The sequence below is a fragment of the Gadus chalcogrammus genome, chromosome 23, assembly GCF_026213295.1.
Source record: "Gadus chalcogrammus isolate NIFS_2021 chromosome 23, NIFS_Gcha_1.0, whole genome shotgun sequence".
Lineage (NCBI taxonomy): Eukaryota > Metazoa > Chordata > Actinopteri > Gadiformes > Gadidae > Gadus > Gadus chalcogrammus.
Window position 1 is genome coordinate 2,279,226 of NC_079434.1, and position 16,853 is coordinate 2,296,078.

A 16,853-nucleotide genomic window follows, 5' to 3' on the forward strand; every position below is an offset into this window, starting at 1 on the left:
GGGAACCCTTCCTCGACCTCCAGCGTTTTTCAGACAGGATTCAAACACATGTTGGCCAACCTAAATATAGGCACCATGAAGACGTTGCTGTAGTGTAGGTGCCTGAATAAAGCGGCCTAAAACACTTTAAGCAACCTGATTATGTTTTGTCTTTTTTCTGGTAGTTGCGGGCTTCCGTAGTCACGCGACACTGAAAGGAAGACTCACAAGTCTGTACGGAAGATAATTTATTTAAGACCATATCATGAATGTACAAAACTGCCAACAACAAAAAGGTATAATTTGGACAATACTAGAGTCCATTTACATGTCTGACCAAAGGTACATCGCAAACGGGGCATAATCCAGGACCTTCAAATAAAGATATGGACTGGGTCCACCATGAGGAAAGCACGCTGTATATCAAACCTTAGCAGAAAGAAAATTGGATATTTCTATCAGTGTTATAAAATCAAGGCAATACATTCAGATGTCACAAATTAAGCTTTGAGCTATCAAAGATGCCAGTTATATAGCAAGACAGCCATCTATACACCGTTATTCCTCCTTCACCGTCTGGGAGAGTAAGGGGAAATTAGCACTACTTCAATCACATTAGATGTGTCACAGTTTTAGGAAGTTAAAATCATTGCCGTTTTTAGCTCACTAGTGGCTTGTAGGCCTACTTCACAAACAGTACATTCCACTTGGAAACAAAAATAAATCTATAAAAGAAAGATCATACCATACATGGAACCTACTCCCCACACTCTCCAGAGAGCATCAGGGACTTGTCTACCGGACGGAAACACTGAACCTCACTAAGGTTGAGCGTGAGCGATCATCACTGATGTTGAGGTCCAGCTGCCTTCTATGGTCCACTGGAGGGAGTCATTGTAAACAACTCGGGATAAACAGAACGCTCTGGTGGACAGGTAGCACCAAGGGGGATTGTCATCCAATCCACCAAGTAATTATCACCCACAATATTTTTTTAAAATTTTAGAAGAGTGATTAACAAGAACAACCCATCTCCATTTATTAATTTACTAAAAATATCACATTCTCATTAAAAAAACTAAACGTTAAATATATTAAGGCCTCTGTGCAAAGAATGTCAATAAAGTTGATGTTTGCAAAATATCCATTTAAAAAGAGAGTGTTGCATTGTGGTGCATAGAGACTGGAACCATAGAGGAGGACCTCAGAGGAGGACCAGTCCTTCTGACTGGGCCCTCGACAGTACATTCAGCAAGAGACTGTTGTGGAGGCAGACCAGCCTTCTCCCTATCATATCACAGTCTGCTACTGAAGACTAAAACATCCCATGGCAGCAGCGGTCGACGACACAGTCAGCGCCGTCGAGGAGTCAGAAGTACTGTAGAGACTCAAAGAAAGGCACCATGAGCGATCTCAGGGGGCACCCAGAGCGCCTGGCACTCATATTCCGTGGCAGCGCATCGCCATGGGGGTCTCTGATGCCATCCCATAACACCAGGATACAGAGTTTATGGGTGTCTATCTCCCCACCTCCAATAGGTATTTTATTCACAGTAGCCAATGAGGACCTCTGGCCTGTCGGCAGGTGTTTGGACATCATTGTGGTCCCACTGTCCGATTGGCCATCGCAAAGTTGTGCTGAAGCATGACCAGGGAACTTCGAAGCTGTGGGTTGGGCGGGGGGGGGGGGGGGGGGGAGACAAAAGCGACATGAGAGAACAACAAAACAACAGACACATTTGTTTTTTCCACCGACATGATGAGACTGATTAAAACCAAATGCTCCTAAATCCCCCCCACATGCACTGGAGAGCCGACCCCTCTGAAGAATATCATGGTATGAACCTGCTCTAGGAGGTTAATGGAGTCCTGGAGAACCGCCTTCAGTAACTGGGACTCCTTGTTGGACCGGGGTCCTAGTCCTGGGCCTATGGGACCATAGTCCCCCCTACCCAAAGAGACCACATCAAACATCAGCTTCCTGCAGACCATAACTGAAGACCAATGCTACATTTGAGGAACTACAAGTAAAGATGTGGTGAGACAACAACAACAACAACAGGATGAGAACGCAGTCGTCTGCCACTTGTGATCAGGGTCTGGACTCACCTGGGCAGGTGGGTGGCCTGCTCCCGTATTCGGTGCTTGGTGCTCAGGTACATTCGCTGGGCCACGTCCTCCATGGCCCACAGCTTGGCCAGCAGACCGAGGTTCAGCAGGGTCAGCACCAGCAGGCTGGGGGAGGAGGTCACACACAACCACACACATGAGACGGACACGGAGAGCATCGTTAAAGCACTGCATCCATGGAGACAGAGCCAGGGTTCAACTCACAGAGTCTGACTTACATGACACTCATCCCTGCTATGATGGTGTGGATGTTCCAGCGGTACGGGGCCTTCAGGTCCATTGAGCCTGGAACCAAGCACACGACTGGGTTTCAATGCGCAATCACACCATGAGTATAGGATTTAAGTGTCTATAGTATCCTTTCATATCAACAAGTATTGGCAAGGGTTTTTTAAGGAAGACGAAATTTAGAAAATGTGTGGAAGGGTCCAGTTAACAAATTACAAAAGGTGTTATATTTCCACCATATCCCCGACCCTGCCTCACAGAGAGAGACCGTTACCACAGTACCTTTTGGAGTAAAGGTAACATCAGGCTACTCTCATGGCCCCAGAGGGCAAGGTGTGCTTGAATATAATACCAGGCGCATGCACCTTGCATAGCATCGGAAACTGTATTAATCAGAAACACGTTTGTAACTCATTGCAAGGATTGCATTTTCCATGTCAAGGTCAATCAGGCACTGAGAACCAGGTCACACGGCCTTGTGCGGAAAATATCGCCAGTGGACATCCAACCATGATGGTTAACTAGTGCTGTCAGTTAAACGCGTTATTAACGGCGTTAACGCAAACCGATTTTAACCGCGTTAATTTTTTTATCGCGCGATTAACAGAATTAATTTATTTATTTTATAAAAAAAAATTCTATGGCTCAAAACAAAGAAGCAGTAGCCTGACTGCTATGTTCAAGGCAGCATGTTTGTATGTTCATCGTTTAATTGCACTATAGGCTTTTTTTTGTATCGTCCTGTTTTGATCAGTATATGCCAATGTTATCAATAAAAAAAAAGTTGCACAAGGCAAGCCGATGCACTTCTCCATGTTGATAAGTGCATTAAATTGAGAAAAATAAATGTGACAAAGAAGTCAAGGGATATTTAGCATAGAATTTTTTTTGCGATTAATCGTGAGTTAACTATGACATTAATGCGATTAATCGCGATTAAATATTTGAATCGCTTGACAGCACTATGGTTAACACAAGGAAAGGGCTTGGGTTAATTTTAAATAATGTGACCTTATTTCACAGTATTCAAAGGGTGGTGGACATCATAGGGATCTGAGCCTAGTGTCCCTCTCTGGGCAGGGGGCCCGTGGGCGTGTCCGAGTGGGCGTGTCCGAGTGGGCGTGTCCGAGTGGGCGTGACCGAGTGGGCAGTGGGGTGCTGCACCAGCTCAGGCTGGCCTGTAGGCCTCATAAGGGGCCTCGTCTCTCTCTCCTTGCAGCTAGCTCCTGGTTTGGTCTCCAGCTTGGTTAACTTGGTCTTATGTTCACATCATAAATACAAACACTCCCACCGCAAGAGCTCAACTCATCATCACACTTCACACACCACTGACCATAGAGACTTCCGGTTAGGCTCTAATATAGCTTATTTAGCATGAATATATTTAACAATTATTCGCCAGAGGTGGATAATTGTTTTAGTATATACTACACGTGAACACTCCAAAAATATACCACGATATCACTTTTTGCCGGGATGTATTTGTTTTTATTAGCGGTTTATTTGTTTCTATAAGCGTGATGAGACGACCGTCACGCACACTCCCCATTAGAAAACAATATCCAGAGTTTGAGATCTCAATCATGGGATAGTGCCCAATATCCCGAGATAGTGAACCAATTCAATTCCTCCATTTTAGGATGTTCACGTGTAGCATATACTCAGTTACTAGTATAGACCCTTTGAATCCCGTGTCCGAGCGTGGTGGGGACATGAGAACAGGAGGAAGGGCTTACCCATGGGCCCCTCGCGGTGCTGCTCCGAGTCGGCTCCGTACGGCCCGCTGGGCTTCAGGTGCTCCGGCCCGCTGCGGCTGAAAGTCCTCCTCCTCCTCCTCAGGTTGCTCATCTTCCCAGCATCCCTGGCGCCCTGGTTCATCTCCGCCTCCTCCTCCAGCAGCTCAGATTCTGTACCATCCCAGGAGAGCAGGGGTAGAGGTGAGGAGAGGGAGGTGAGGAGAGGGAGCAGGTGAGGGAGCGAGGTGAGGGAGCGAGGTGAGGAGAGGGAGCAGGTGAGGAGAGGGAGGTGAGGAGAGGGAGCAGGTGAGGAGAGGGAGGTGAGGAGAGGGAGGTAAGGAGAGGGAGCAAGTGAGGGAGCGAGGTGAGGGAGCGAGGTGAGGAGAGGGAGCAGGTGAGGAGAGGGAGGTAAGGAGAGGGAGGTGAGGAGAGGGAGCAGGTGAGGAGAGGGAGGTGAGGAGAGGGAGCAGGTGAGGGAGCAGGTGAGGAGAGGGAGGTGAGGAGAGGGAGGTGAGGAGAGGGAGGTGAGGAGAGGGAGGTGAGGAGAGGGAGGTGAGGAGAGGGAGCAGGTGAGGGAGCAGGTGAGGAGAGCGAGGAGAGGGAGCGAGGTAAGGAGAGGGAGGTGAGGAGCGGGAGGTAAGGAGTGGGAGGTAAGGAGCGGGAGGTAAGGAGCGGGAGCGAGCTGATGGGAGTGGAGGCTGCAGCAGTGACACTTTGTTTCAGGGTAACAAAGTGTCACTGCTGGGAACTCATTGATTTAGTCCAGGAATGACATTCAGGACATGAAGATGATGTGTGGAGGCCCATTGGGTTGTGCAGCTATACTGCGTTTTAACTGTTAATCAACCACCCATTATGGTCCCAGTCCCTGGTCCGCTCTACATCTCCACTGAACCATGAACAACCAACATCTACAAAACCACCCACAACCCTTCAAGCTGGGGAGTCTAGTCGCTTTGGTGTTTGAATCCCAGCTGAAAGGTACAGGGTTTGATCTCCAATGCCCCCAATCTACCGGTAGGCACCCTTGAGCTAGACGTCTAACCTGATTCCCTGCAGAATGTCTAGAATAAAGGAGTAGACGGTAAGTGACCGAGACCCTCTCCTCACCCAGCTGCTTGAAGTAGTCCTCGATGCCGCCCCAGGAGTTCTTGTTGATGAAGGACTTGACCAGACCCCATGGCTGCTTCTTGTACTTCACATCTGTCAGCACCCTGAAAACAGAAGACCACCAGACGTTACTACCTACCACTCATCGTGTGAAACCAACAGTGAAACAGATGGTAAGAAGTTGGACTGGACTAGCAACGCTGAGGCTGTCTACAAAAAAGGCCAAAGCCGACTCTTTATCCTCAGGAGGCTGAGGTCCTTTAAAATCTGCCGGGTGATGCTGGGGATGTTTTATGTTGTTATGTTGTAGCCATTGCAATCTTCTTCGCTGTCACATGCTGGGGCAGTGGGATGAAGGTTGCAGACACCAACAGACTTGACAAACTGATCAGGAGGGCCGGTGATGTTGTGGGGGAGGCAGAGGCGCTGCATCCCATTAGGCATACCAGGCAATTGCCTGGGGCCCCGCAATTGCTTTGGGCCCCGGGCCACTACTAGGGGCCCCCCCTAGAGCCAAAACAAAACAAAAAAAAAATCGCTCCATACCCCCCCATCAACAATTGCTCCATACCCCACCCCCCCCCCCCCCCCCCCCCGTCAACAATCCTCTGCCTAGGGCCCCCACACTCCCTAGAATCGCCCCTGGGGGGAGGAACTGGACACCCTGACGACCGTGGCAGAGAGGAGGATGCTGTCCAGGCTTCAGTCCATCTTGGACAATGTCTCACACCCTCTCTACGACACACTGGCCCAGCAGAGGAGGACCTTCAGCAGAAGATTCCTCTCACCCAGATGCACCACAGAGCGCCACAGGAAATCATTCCTGCCTGTGGCCATTCAACTTTACAACGCCTCCCTTAGAATGTCAAACACCCCCCCCCCCCCCTCCCTCTCTGTAATCTCTGACCTCAAACAAGGACTATAATTCTTGCACTTTTTGCACAATACTGTACGATACTTTTGCACAGTGCTGTCTTTTATATGTGTATGTATATATATATATATATATATATATATATATATATATTCCTGCAATTTATATTTTTATTTCTTAGGTTTGTATCTTTTATCTTTTGTATATATTTATATATATAATGTATAATATAATATTTTATTCTTAATATTTGTGTATGTATATTTGGAGTTCGTGACCAAAATAATTTCCCCCCGGGATTATTAAAGTATTAATCAATCAATCAATCAAGAACGTGCAGGACCAGTGAAACAGACGGTAAGAACGGACCGGACCAGTAAAACAGACGGTAAGAAGGTACAGGTCCAGTGAAACAGACGTAAAATGTGATGTGTTTTTGTAACAGTAAGATCAGGGCCAATGAGACGATGGTAAGAGGTGGTGTGGTCAGCGTGTGATACCTGAGCCGACACTTGCGTCTGGAGCTGCGTGTGATGGCGTAGCGGTTCTGGGTGTAGAAGTAGTCGTGGTAGGGGACGTCGTGCGTGAACACCTCTGCGTCCACCATGTAGTGGCCCTCCGGAAGGTCTTTCAACAGCGTCTGGGCAGGGATCGCAGGGTTACACACACACACACACACACACACACACACACACACACACACACACACACACACACACACACACACACACACACACACACACACACACACACACACACACACACACACACACACACACACACCTGGTTCTCGGTTGCTCTGGAGCACTTCCCGATCAGCGGGTTGCTGATGGCGATGGTGTAGTTCATGGTCCTCTTCATGTTCCCAGAGTCCTCCCTCTGCCAAGGATCCAGGCTGGCGTCTGTCATCACAACATAACAATCATGAACCTCCCCAAGCCCAAGGCTAGAATACACATGGCCATCTACAACTGTACAATGAGTTGCGTGAATTAGATGTGCATTAGATTTACTTTGTCATTTAGCAGGGTAAATCCTCTGGCCTTAATCCACAGCGATGTACAGTGAAATCAGGGGTTATTACAGTGTAAGTCCTGCAGGCGGGCTGCAACTAGGAGGAGGAGCTCCTCTCAGCCGACCCGAGGGTCTCCTCTCGGCCGACCCGAGGGTCTCCTCTCGGCCGATCCGAGGGTCTCCTCTCGGCCGACCCGAGGGTCTCCTCTCGGCCGACCCGAGGGTCTCCTCTCGGCCGACCCGAGGGTCTCCTCTCGGCCGACCCGAGGGTCTCCTCTCATACTCACTGGTGATCTTCCTGATGCTCATGAAGCGCTGCATGAAGCTGGAGTCGGTGAAGAGCAGCTCAAACATCTTCTCGGCGCTGATGTGGAACACCTTGTTGAGGTAGACCCTGCCTTGCTCCTGGGCTGGGTACTCCTGCTCCTCCGCTAGGGGGGGGGGGGGGACAGAGTGAACAGCTCTGGCTCATGGTTCCACGGTAGAGGAAGTGTCCACAGGGTGTGTATACGGCTATTTATAATGAGGTCTACTAAGGTATGTGATAAGAGATCTTTGTGTGGCAGAGCGATAAACACGTCAGGTATGAAGGGCTTGTTGTTGCACTTTTTTACCATTGTTCTCAATGTTTTGAAAGGTGCCCGTCATTCTGAGCTGATCCTAGCAGACATCTACACTATGCCAAAGACAAAGCGGCACCAACACCCTCATCTGCAGGCCGCCTCCCCCAGCCAGCAAGGCACTGGGTAGATACTGAATCAATAGTATCGACTACTGCCACACTGGTGGGGAAGTAGCGTCACAATACATCAACCTTCTCACCTTCATCAACGCTTTCAGAAGCACTCTGCTCGGAGGCCCCGCCCACGTTGGCGTTGAGGTCGAGGGTCAGTGTGGACCTCTTAGAGACCTGGTCCGGTAAGGGGGCGGGGCCACGCTGTTGGGTCACGGCACTGCGGGAATCATCCTACACACACACACACATGCACACGCACACAGTTGGAATGGGGGATTGACACCTCCATGTTAACCCATTAACTATGTTCTGGTATTGAGGTTGAGCAGATGGTTCTGTCCTACATGGGGACTTCCTATAACCCCTAGACTCTTGGGCGGTTTTGCGTGTTCATAAAGGATAGGCAAAGTCTGCGCTTCACCTGGTAGAGATTTTATCTTCAGGAACAAGTGTATCAGAAGGCCTGTATCAAAGCTCCATGACAACACACACACACACACACACACACACACACACACACACACACACACACACACTCTCTCTCTCTCTACATGACCAGGTCAGGACGGGGAAATGTTACATCGTGTGACCATTCCCTTGATGAAAAAAAATATATATATATATATATATATATATATATATATATATATATATATATACACACACACTCACACACATCAATGTTGTACGTTTACATGATGAACATGGCAGACTCCCAGCATTAAGAAAGATCTGCAACAAAGTGCTAGAAGTCACTGTGTGTGACGCTAGTCTGTGTGAATAGGACTTCCATAGGACTGTACAAGAAAGAGGAATATACATACATACATACATACATACACACACACACACACACACACATACATACATACATACATACATACATACATACATACATACATACATACATACATACATACATACATACATACATACATACATACATACATACATACATACATACACACACACACACACACACACACACACACACACACACACACACACACACACACACACACACACACACACACACACACACACACACACACACACACACACACACACACACACACACACACACACACACACATAAATAAGTCAGTGTGTGTGTGACAGTAGTCGGTGTTAGCAGGACTTCAGCAGGCCTGAACCAGAGAGGAATCGTAACAATGTCCTCGTCTTGATCATGGCGATCACCACAGATGGGTTTCGTACCGTGTTGCCTGGATTAGTGGGGGGCGTGCCCAGGGGCGCCGGTGGCTCCTCTCCCTGGGGGGTGGACGTCGCTAGGGGCCCCTGATCCATGCGGACAGAGGGGATCCGCTCCAGATGTTCTATGCCCTCCTCCACACTTGGCCTCATGGTCAGGCTGTGGGCGCACACACACACACACACACACACACACACACACACACACACACACACACACACACACACACACACACACACACACACACACACACACACACACACACACACACACACACAGTTATTTACATGAATCGGGCTCCTGAACTGATCATAAATCCAAAGTACACGTATATAAAGTAAAATAATGTAAATGTATATATATATTACTTCGAAAAGCCATCATATTTATTGATTGCAATATATGTATTGATTTTAGGTGGGCCTTGTTTGTGACTGCACAAGGAGTGACGCGTGTGTTTGTACCTGTTGGTTAAATTGGAGTCTGATCTAAAGGGTACAGTCTCCATGTCTTCCGAACTCATGCCCAGTACGTTTCCATAGTGCTGCTTTACCATCTGCCACAGCTCCGCGCACGTAAGATGCTGAAATAAAAATAAATTTCGTTCACCGAAAACGAAAAACGAAGCTAATAGTGCAGATGAATCCCGGCTGCACCAAGGCCTTTATAACTGACCGAGAGAGGTCTTATCGGGGTGGAAGTCGCCTAGTTGCCGCCTCGCACACTACATGCGAGAATCGTTTCTCTGTTGACTAGCGACGTTTTCAAACAGTAAACACACTTCACGACCTCTCTACCTCCAGCTCCTATACAACTATATAACGCAGAAATGAGCTAGGAATGGACATCCACGTCTCATTGCGATAGAGACCACACGAAAGAAAAAGTCATTTCAGTGAGAGGACAATTTCTCCATATGGAACGGGATCTCTGGCTTTTTGTGCACAACTCAAAGTCACAAGTTAAAGTTAAATATGCATTTGATTCGCCAACCTGATAACCGGCTACATCTTAACAATGCCAACCATTCAAACTCACGTCTCTGTCAGGCTTGATGGGTGTTGTGGACTGTGATCTGTTAACCTGACGTTCCAGGAAGTCCTCCAGCGCACCGATCAATACTCAGCCTTTACGCACCGACCATTCTGAGCCACACAAGTGGATCAACCCTCGTTTAGGCGTCCGATTGGCAATACAAGGCCTGCGCTTTAATCCTCACTAACATTTTCTTTAATCATTGTTTTGGTTTAAAAGAGATCAAAAAGTGGCAGTCCCCAGCGAGTCAGAGGAGGCTCTTTGGCGGCAGGTAGGTCCTCCTCTACGTAAATCACCGCCCCGCCCAGTGAGGTCAACGCTCTCCTGAGCGTGTATTTATAACTTGTTTGTGCGATAGACCCCCAGAGATGAGACGCCCTGTGGGCTTGTAGACGAACACTATGCTGCAGCCAGCGATATCGTCAAAGGCTTCCTAGACTAAACGGGACTTATTCGGCATCGGCATATTTTTTGTCACAGAAACAAATGAACATTGGAATATTTTTTCCCCCAGGTTATTTGACGAAGACCTTGGGGAATTTCTTATCTTGTTCGCTACATTTAATTGTGTGTCCTTACCAACTTCCTGCAAAACAATGTGATAAACACTCGGTTTACACTGGGGCAGTAGTAGGCTTATGATGTGTACTCTGGACCGATTAGATAAAAGGGGACAAAGTCACAGACCCGGTGGCTTTCTGACTCTCTGACCTCAGTGACACATGTTATCAAAAATAAATCTTGATCTGTTAAAGTACATGGTATTTAAGGCAGATCATACGTGATGATATGTAACACTTGGTTTGAAATAGGCCTAGGGCCTTGGGGGTTTCATTCATACACACAAGTTAAATACGGCATGTAATCACCCTGAACAAACAAACACCCTGCTATATGCTGGAGTGTGGCAGACAGAGACAAACAGGCCAAAAGACAGACAGACAGACAGACAGACAGACAGACAGACAGACAGACAGACAGACAGACAGACAGACAGACAGACAGACAGACAGACAGACAGACAGACAGACAGACAGACAGACAGACAGACAGACAGACAGACAGACAGACAGACAGACAGACAGACAGACAGACAGACAGACAGACAGACAGACAGACAGACAGACAGACAGACAGACAGACAGACAGACAGACAGACAGACAGACAGACAGACAGACAGACAGACAGACAGACAGACAGACAGACAGACAGACAGACAGACAGACAGACAGACAGACAGACAGACAGACAGACAGACAGACAGACAGACAGACAGACAGACAGACAGACAGACAGACAGACAGACAGACAGACAGACAGACAGACAGACAGACAGACAGACAGACAGACAGACAGACAGACAGACAGACAGACAGACAGACAGACAGACAGACAGACAGACAGACAGACAGACAGACAGACAGACAGACAGACAGACAGACAGACAGACAGACAGACAGACAGACAGACAGACAGACAGACAGACAGACAGACAGACAGACAGACAGACAGACAGACAGACAGACAGACAGACAGACAGACAGACAGACAGACAGACAGACAGACAGACAGACAGACAGACAGACAGACAGACAGACAGACAGACAGACAGACAGACAGACAGACAGACAGACAGACAGACAGACAGACAGACAGACAGACAGACAGACAGACAGACAGACAGACAGACAGACAGACAGACAGACAGACAGACAGACAGACAGACAGACAGACAGACAGACAGACAGACAGACAGACAGACAGACAGACAGACAGACAGACAGACAGACAGACAGACAGACAGACAGACAGACAGACAGACAGACAGACAGACAGACAGACAGACAGACAGACAGACAGACAGACAGACAGACAGACAGACAGACAGACAGACAGACAGACAGACAGACAGACAGACAGACAGACAGACAGACAGACAGACAGACAGACAGACAGACAGACAGACAGACAGACAGACAGACAGACAGACAGACAGACAGACAGACAGACAGACAGACAGACAGACAGACAGACAGACAGACAGACAGACAGACAGACAGACAGACAGACAGACAGACAGACAGACAGACAGACAGACAGACAGACAGACAGACAGACAGACAGACAGACAGACAGACAGACAGACAGACAGACAGACAGACAGACAGACAGACAGACAGACAGACAGACAGACAGACAGACAGACAGACAGACAGACAGACAGACAGACAGACAGACAGACAGACAGACAGACAGACAGACAGACAGACAGACAGACAGACAGACAGACAGACAGACAGACAGACAGACAGACAGACAGACAGACAGACAGACAGACAGACAGACAGACAGACAGACAGACAGACAGACAGACAGACAGACAGACAGACAGACAGACAGACAGACAGACAGACAGACAGACAGACAGACAGACAGACAGACAGACAGACAGACAGACAGACAGACAGACAGACAGACAGACAGACAGACAGACAGACAGACAGACAGACAGACAGACAGACAGACAGACAGACAGACAGACAGACAGACAGACAGACAGACAGACAGACAGACAGACAGACAGACAGACAGACAGACAGACAGACAGAGGGCCCCTTACCTGCTTGAGCAGTGTGTTCTGCCACATGCGGAAGATGCTCTGAAAGCTTTTCTCTCTGGCGGAGAAGGAGGTGAAGACGAGCTGTGGGGTCAGAGGTCATCGCACTTTATTTATAGGTTCACTGTTTCTCTGATCAGCAAGGGATGGACTGGGTGACGCGCTGTCCATAGTTATGTTGTTAATCGCTGGTCCAGCCCATAAAGAAACTGTCTGCTGTGAATATATTATATTCAATAACATTAAATATACTAGATTGTAATAGACTTCATTTGATAAATTTAAATTACAGATAGATAACAATATAATAAGATGATTATATTTAGATAATAGCTACAATATAGTTTGATGAAATTATTATTTTTATACTTAGGTAAGAGTTTGATTATATTATAATATAAAAATTCATTTGATTATAGTTAGATGATAGTTAGATCGCGTGATTATCGTTTGATCATCGTTTGATTATAGTTAAGTGACCCAATAAGGGTTAAATGATAGTTTCATGATAGTCAAATGATAGTTAAGTTAGGTGACCCATTAAGGGTTAAATTAAAGTTAGACAATAATTAGGTTAAGTGTCCCATTAAGGGTATGATGATATTTAAATTAAGTTAAGGCTCACCTTTTCGGCTGTGGTGCAGACCTGGATGGCGTTGGGGATGAAGCGAGCTGTGTTTACTCTGGTCATGGATGTGAAGTCTTTGAGCAGCAACGTAATCTACACCCACATGAGGCCAAAGGGTCAAAGGTCAGACATCAGGGGAATAGATCCATATGCATTTACCATTCAAGCCCCAGGTACGGTTCAGCCCGTTAGGGGTAACCTGATTGTCAGTATTTAGTATAGTTGGTCATGTGTCAGGTCAAACATGTGGTCTCTCACGCATACCTAAAGTGTAGAATAATAAAACAAGGTCTAGGTGTCTTCATCCACTCAGACCGCGCGGCTCAGGGAAAGGCACCATTAGGCCTTCGCACATTATTAACATTTCCCCGTACAATTAGCCCATGCTGGTGAAGCCTGGGCCCATGGGACAGTGAGAACCAGTGTGGAGATGGAGACAAAGAAATAAAGACAGAGAGCGACAGAGATACAGAGAGAGGGAGAGAGGCTGTCTGTATGAACCTCCCTCTTCTAGTCTCACCTTTGTTCCCCTGAACACGTTGCTATGGAAACAGAGGTGGTGCTCCGTGAGATAGAGGCGGCCCATGAGCAGGATGTCCCATTGCAGGGCGCAGGTGTAGTCTGGGGAGAGGTTCAGAGGGGGGAGAGGGTCAGAGGGGGGAGTGGGGGAGGGCGCTCGACAAGGGAGCTCTGAAAGGTTTTCTGGATATGTTTTTTTTTGTTTAGTAACAATTGCCAGTGGAGCTGTGTGTGTGTGTGTGTGTGTGTGTGTGTGTGTGTGTGTGTGTGTGTGTGTGTGTGTGTGTGTGTGTGTGTTTCCTATATACTATTACTACTACTACTACTACTACTACTACTCTTCCTCCATTATCACCATGACAAACCATTGCCAGACCCTGAGCAACCAGCAGGAAGGGAGTGTGTTCCTCACAGACCAGCGGTCTGAGTTCCTTACCCACGATGAGTCTCTCTTTCTCGGCAGGCTCCTTGAACACTTTCTTGAACTCCTCACTCCTCTGCTTGTAGGTGGGGGGGGGGGCCTGGGGGGCGGCCAGGCACTGGCCCTGGTAATCAGAGTCCTGCACAACGGGGAGGACAGTACACACAGTATGATACAGTAGATAAGGTATGATACGGTATGATACAGTACACACAGTATGATACAGTAGATAAGGTATGATACAGTAGATAAGGTATGATACGGTATGATACAGTACACACAGCATGATACAGTAGATAAGGTATGATACAGTAGATAAGGTATGATACAGTATGATACAGTACACACGGTATGATACAGTACATACTGTATGATACTCTAGATACGGTATGATACATATATGGTATGATACAGTACAAATGGTATGATGAAGTAGATAAGGTATGATACAGTACATACGGTATGATGAGGTAGATAAATTATGATAGAGTACATACTGTATGATACTCTAGATACGGTATGATACAGTACATACGGTATGATACAGTAGATATGTTATGATACTCTAGATACGGTATGATACAGTACATACGGTATGAAACAGTAGGCCTACATACATTATGATACAGTACACACGGTATGATACAGTAGATACAGTATGATTCAGGATCACTCTGTCTGGGTGTGTTTGTGTTACACAGTAAGCCGTGGTGGACCACATGAAGACGTCATTAAGCGATGCATTCCCTTGGCTGTGATGAAACTATTGCAGAAATGTGGGAATGGCTACGTGCTCACAAAGGCCGTCAACAACCAGGTTGCCTGATAGCGAGCCTCGACGATATCTGTGTAATCTATGTATCTTGATTTAGGTAGAAGTCAACCGAGTTTGGTTTCAGTGAGCGTTAATGTACCTCTTCCTCCGAACTTGACCGGACCTCCCCGAAGGAGGTCGTCTCTTCCGCGACGTCACTGGACATGCCCGAAGAAGGCTCCATCTCGACCTGAACCTGTTGGCCACTTCGGAGGAAACCACGACTAGTTACGCTTTCATTAAAAGGGTTTCAAATATGAACACTAAATACCGGGCACTATTAAGGAATACCAAAAAGTTGTGCGATCTCATATGCATGGCGAACCATTATTCACAAAGCTAACCCTTGAACTCTCACATTAAAGTTATGACCATGATGTCTGGTGGCTTGACTCCCTCCTCTCATTGCTAACCTTTCAACCATGGTGGTCAGTAAAGACAAACAGGGACAGGCTACTGTGTCGGCTCAGACATATTCAGCTTCCCCAACACCCCGATGATAACAGCAGGCCTGCCTTCACCTTACGGACGATGTCCACACTGTCAACCATCCTCGGTCCTACTTCACATCTCCAGTTTACACACCGACGTGTTTCTGGACATCTCCCCGTGTTTGCTTACCTGGATCAGACGAGACAAGCCGAGGTGTGTCCTCTAGTCCAACAGCAGTAACAAAGGACAAAAGTATCCGGTTCAGGCAAACCTTTTAGACGTTAAAGAATCATTCCATGAATGTGTAATGTTTAAAGCTGCGTTCACATGGCTACACGTGCGCCCTGCGGGACGCCGACTCCTCCAGCCTGGGGACACACCTGTGGGAGTCACTTCCTTGCCTTTTCGGTATTTGGGTAGTACAAAAAAAACACAAAGAGCCCTGAAACTATGTCTTCATGTCCGTAAGACACATCCGATGTCTCCCATTGTTAAGAGCGGTCTCCCGGTCCCCGTATCAAAGCTGGGTTTCGGACTCTGATAAGATAACAATGATCGGCGGTTCAGCGATCTGCTTTAAGTACATCTTGAGCTCCTGGTGGGGATGCGGACAGGACGGACAGGATTCCGTACGGAGACTGACTGAGGGATATGCAGAGAGACCAGTTGAGCAGGTATGGCCGACACACAATAACGCCACACATTAGCAATCACATAGTCATGTGTTTCCCCAGTTTATTCTCTACGAGTCTCGTCACAAGGAGGCCAAGTATCGGAGAGTCCCATTCAAGGCCAACTCCTCCACTTCCAGACTGCAAATACACAACACTGCACAGCTGGCGACACAACCAGGAAAACTGACAAATAAACAACAAGAACAACTGACAAATAAACAACAAGAACAACAGCAAAAGCATTCAAGTTGAAATGCTGGCAATAAATAGATTCAATTTATCTTAGATACATTTTTTTTTAGGTTTCGTTTTTTTTTTTTACAGATGGACCATTAATCACATACACCATCAATAAAGTACCTATCACAGTAGGGCAGAAGACAACGAAAATCAATGTAAACAGAAACAGGATCATGTTGCAAAATGGATAATCAACTCTTTCTCCCACACACACACACACACACACACACACACACACACACACACACACACACACACACACACACACACACACACACACACACACACACACACACACACACACACACACACACACACACACAAACACAAACTGGGAGCCCATGATTGCACGCAGGAACCCAGAGCCGGTCATCAGAGGCGGCAAATAAATGAATACAGTACATCTTCTCTTTTATTCCTCCACGCAAACACACACACAGGAACCAATCACA

The 16,853-nt window shown here is 47.2% G+C and overlaps 1 protein-coding gene across 1 annotated transcript; it reads right to left on the reverse strand.

The window, feature by feature from the left end:
* Positions 1-200: 200 nt before the first annotated feature.
* On the reverse strand, positions 201-15,767 carry gramd1c (GRAM domain containing 1c). Its single transcript, XM_056584763.1, has 18 exons — positions 15,677-15,767; positions 15,156-15,261; positions 14,257-14,380; positions 13,822-13,922; positions 13,299-13,394; positions 12,677-12,757; positions 9,485-9,603; positions 9,026-9,179; positions 7,894-8,038; positions 7,359-7,502; positions 6,841-6,959; positions 6,558-6,697; positions 5,184-5,287; positions 4,074-4,244; positions 2,328-2,394; positions 2,089-2,214; positions 1,825-1,927; positions 201-1,644 (listed from the first exon to the last, which is right to left on the reverse strand). Exons 2-18 carry the CDS (start codon positions 15,237-15,239, stop codon positions 1,576-1,578), a joined length of 1,947 nt encoding a protein of 648 aa, XP_056440738.1. The 5' UTR covers positions 15,240-15,261; positions 15,677-15,767; the 3' UTR covers positions 201-1,575.
* Between the last annotated feature and the right edge of the window lie 1,086 nt (positions 15,768-16,853).

Excerpts from the sequence above, each read along its gene's own strand:
- gramd1c (XM_056584763.1), bottom strand. The coding sequence starts at position 15,239 with ATGGAGCCTTCTTCGGGCATGTCCAGTGACGTCGCGGAAGAGACGACC. Across the intron at positions 5,288-6,557 it reads AGACGCAAGTGTCGGCTCAG|GGTGCTGACAGATGTGAAGT; the intron begins GTATCACACGCT and ends TTCTGTTTTCAG. Across the intron at positions 1,645-1,824 it reads CCATTAACCTCCTAGAGCAG|CTTCGAAGTTCCCTGGTCAT; the intron begins GTTCATACCATG and ends CCCAACCCACAG.